Source organism: Gracilinanus agilis, chromosome 4 (assembly GCF_016433145.1).
Source record: "Gracilinanus agilis isolate LMUSP501 chromosome 4, AgileGrace, whole genome shotgun sequence".
In the NCBI taxonomy this organism is placed as follows: Eukaryota; Metazoa; Chordata; class Mammalia; order Didelphimorphia; family Didelphidae; genus Gracilinanus; species Gracilinanus agilis.
In genome coordinates, this window is record NC_058133.1 from 254741990 (window position 1) to 254746136 (window position 4147).

Below are 4147 nucleotides of genomic sequence, written 5' to 3' on the forward strand. Positions count from 1 at the left end.
GTTCTTAAAATTTTAATGAGAAGTAATAGGTCTTATATTCTCTGACAAATAGATATTCAAAATGGGTTATATTTGAATTATATAGGTAATCTAAGGGAAGAGAATAGAGAGGGAAAGTGTGACACAGTTGCATCTACCACATATAGTGGGTAAACAAGAGACAAGAGAGACATAAAATTATATATGGAATATTTGATTCATAGCCATACTTCAAAGATGTGTAAAACTGAGACATGAGGGAATACGTGATTTGCTTTAAACTTTGAAGCTAGTTTATGAATCAGGCCTATTACCTTGGTATCCTAAGTTCCAGGATAACTGAATATAGCTTACTGTCTACCTGCTACCATGGAGAAGAGAAGGAATGAAATGATTCCTTTTTAATACATTGGATCTCATAGTTCTCAGATTTTTCCCCAACATGGTCATAGTGTCCACCTCCAGAGAAAGAATTGATAAACAGAAGTTAGCAAGACAGATTTATACATATATATGCATATATATGTATACATACATACATATATATTTTTGTCAAATGAGGTCTTCTCTTGTTTGGGGAGAAGAGTCAGGGAAAGATATGGAAATTTTAGTGTAGCAACCAAACAAATTAATTAATAATTTTTTTTTAAAAACCATGAACAGAAGTTGGTCCTTCTATTATCCTCACCACTATTGATTAACAACACTATCCCTATTTCTTTCTTCCATAATGTCATACAACATGACATTCCAACTTTGGTTATTGTTCAAGAGAGGGAACTATCATAGTAATATGAAAATCCTTTTTATCCTTCTGGAGATCACATCATTACCTGTACCAATTTGACTCTCAAAGATAGACATCAGTTTTCTTTAATCTACCATGTTTCTGAACTGATGAAGAGTGAAATAAGCAGAACTAGGAAAATATTGCACACAGTTACAACAATATTGTGGAATGATCAACCATGATAGATATTGTGACAAAATGATAATCCAGGACAATTCTGAGGGACTTATGAAAAAGAATGGTGTCCACCTCTAGAGAAAGAACTGTTAGACAGAATGCAGATGAAAGCATAACATTTTTCAATTGTTTATTTGGGTTTATGTTTCCTTGAACAGCATAGTACTTCAGTATACATTTCTTTATGCCTCTAGAACTACCAACAGGGGCAGGTCCTTCCTGAGTTTATTTCCATTCAACTAGGGAAATTATATTGCTTCTTTAAGGAAAACTAGAATACTTAACTTGAAGATATTAGAATATGTCTTAGAACCTTTTTTGCTAAAAAATACTCTTCCTATCCTTTGATCAGACACTATCAAAGTATTATCAACAAGTGGAAGGGAGATCTTTTCTTTTTTTTTTTTAACCCTTGTACTTCGGTGTATTGTCTCATAGGTGGAAGAGTGGTAAGGGTGGGCAATGGGGGTCAAGTGACTTGCCCAGGGTCACACAGCTGGGAAGTGGCTGAGGCCGGGTTTGAACTTAGGACCTCCTGTCTCTAGGCCTGACTCTCACTCCACTGAGCTACCCAGCTGCCCCGGAAGGGAGATCTTTTCAATGATCACTGAAGTACAAACCTGTACAAGGAAACAAAGATTTGCTGATTTTTAGTCTATGTTCCCTCAGAACCTTGGTTTTGACCGAGCAATCTTCTCAGTGCCCCCTTCACATCTTTGTTCCTCAAGGTATAGATCATGGGGTTGAGAGTGGGGGTCACCACAGTGTAGAAGAGGGTAAGGAATTTGCCTTGATTCTCAGCATACTTATTTTTGGGTTGGATGTAAACAGCAATTATAGTTCCAAAGAACAAAGCTACTACTACCAAATGAGAACCACAGGTCCCAAAAACCTTCTTCCTCCCTTCAGCTGACTTTATCCTCAATGTGGTCCTAGCTATGCATCCATAGGAAATCAGAATAAGTCCCAAAGGTATCACAACATAGAGTATAATAGCTATACAGAGTTCATTTTCCATGAAAGTGGTGTCTACTGCAGCAATTTTAATCACAGCTGGCTCTTCACACATAAAATCATCCAGCCTGTGGTGACTGCAGAGAGGCAACTGAAAAGTCAGTATTGACTGAACCAAAGACTCTATGAAGCCACTGGCCCAGATCACAACTGCCAACTGTTTGAGAAGCCTTGGATGCATGATGATGGCATAGTGAAGGGGACGACAGATAGCAATGTAGCGATCATAAGCCATGACAGTCAGGAGAACACACTCAGTGGAACCCAGCCCTAGAGCTACATACAGCTGAATCACACAACCAATATAAGTGATGGTCTTATCAGGTCCTCTGAGGTTCCATAGCATCTGTGGGATAATGCTGGTAGTGAAGCAGAGATCCAGAAAGGAAAGATTGGAAAGAAAGAAATACATTGGAGTGTGGAGTTTAGGGTCCAGATAAGATACTAGGATGATGGTTGTGTTCCCTACCAAGGTCAGGATGTAAAAGATGGAAATGACAAAAAGGAGAACCATTTCCAGTTGGGGATGGTCAGAGAAGCCCAGTAGGATGAATCCTACTGGGCTGCTCTCATTGGTCCTTTCCATTGTGTCTTCTCATAAGTCTTTTCCCAATCATCATTCCTTTATGTCATCCTGTGGGAAGAATACCAGAAAGTTTCAGGGATATAATTGTATGTCAATGGAATGGTGGCTAAATAAGAAGATAAGCAGTTGGAAATCAAAACAATAAATACAAATGTCAGAGTACAGAGAAACTGGATACATCAATAAACAGGAGAATTGTTAAATAACATGAGATATATGGAAAGAACTAGGCAAAAGGAAATAAATTTTTTCTCATTAAGCACTATCTACATCTTACAATAAGGAGAAAGAAAAAAGGAGAAAAGGAGGGAAATCATTGTAGAATACAGTGATAGAAAAAAATCATTGACATAGAGCAACATGTATATAAAATTAAATTTAAGGACCTCTAAAATCTCCTCAGCCTCATCAATTTCATTGCTATGGTCTAAAATTTATCAGAACAAGACTATTCTCCCACTTCACTGTATGTGTTATATCTCACTCTCTCCAAACCTTTGTTCACACTGCTTCCTAATTCTGAATTATTCTCTTTTGCCTTCAGTCTTTAAATTCCTACTCATATTTTAGATAACACCTGAAATGCTATTTATTTTTGTAATTCTTCTATAATTCCAACTTGCACCTCATAGTACACTGCCTTTGTGCTTCTCATAAATTTGTAAATTATTTTGTACTAGAATTTCTTATGTATTCTAAACTACTAAACTACATCTTTATGTATGGCATGGTTTTATCTCAACTTTGTAATTCTTCCAGGACCTATCCCAGTACTCACCATAATGTAGGTATTTAATAGATGTGTACTGAATTAAAATGGAATGATACAAATACAAGATAGAGAATTTTATAGCAATTTGACGGAAAAATATGGAAATCTCAAAATAAATAAGTCAACAGTGTCGAGTGTCAGACAACAAAGCAATGCTATCATAGGTTGCATTAGGAGAGAAATAGCTTCTAGCAACACAAAAGTTATTTAATAATACTGCTGTATTTTGCCATTATCAAAAGACATCAAGACTATTATGTTCCGTTCTAGGCATAAAAATTTAAAAGAAACTTCAATAATCTAGGCAATGTTCAGAGGAGGGGGGCAACCAGGAGGGTGGACAGTCCTGAGACCATATCATACAAAGACTGGTGTTCAGAATTGGAAGTGTTTGTCCTTGATTTTAAAAAGGCTCCAGGGTAAACACAATAGCTTCCTTCAAGTATTTTAAGGATTGTCACCTAGAAAATGGATTCAAATTATTCTATTTGGTTAAAATAAGACAAGCACTCCTTTTCCAGAGCTCATGCACCTTCCACTTCACTCAAAGCTATCTAAGGATGAGGAACTGAGGTAAAATAAATGACTTGCCTAGGAACACACATTTAGCAAATGTGTGAGGCCAGATTTCAACTCAGGCCTTCTTGAATTTAGGTCTGATGCTCTATATACTGCACCACCTAGCTGCCCAACCTGGCTTATAGTAGGCATTTAATAAATGCTTATTAGCACAGTATAACAGTATTTTTTCACCTAGTCGCTAATAAGTACAAAAGCCTATCTATCCTGTGGGTCACTCAGTATTCAATAGTCCTGACTATTAGAACAC

At 36.8% G+C, this 4147-nt stretch overlaps 1 protein-coding gene across 1 annotated transcript; it reads right to left on the bottom strand.

The window, feature by feature from the left end:
* Window positions 1-1601: 1601 nt before the first annotated feature.
* On the bottom strand, window positions 1602-2546 carry LOC123244911 (olfactory receptor 2G3-like). Its single transcript, XM_044673569.1, has one exon. The coding sequence runs from the start codon at window positions 2544-2546 to the stop codon at window positions 1602-1604; it is 945 nt and encodes a 314-aa protein (XP_044529504.1).
* Between the last annotated feature and the right edge of the window lie 1601 nt (window positions 2547-4147).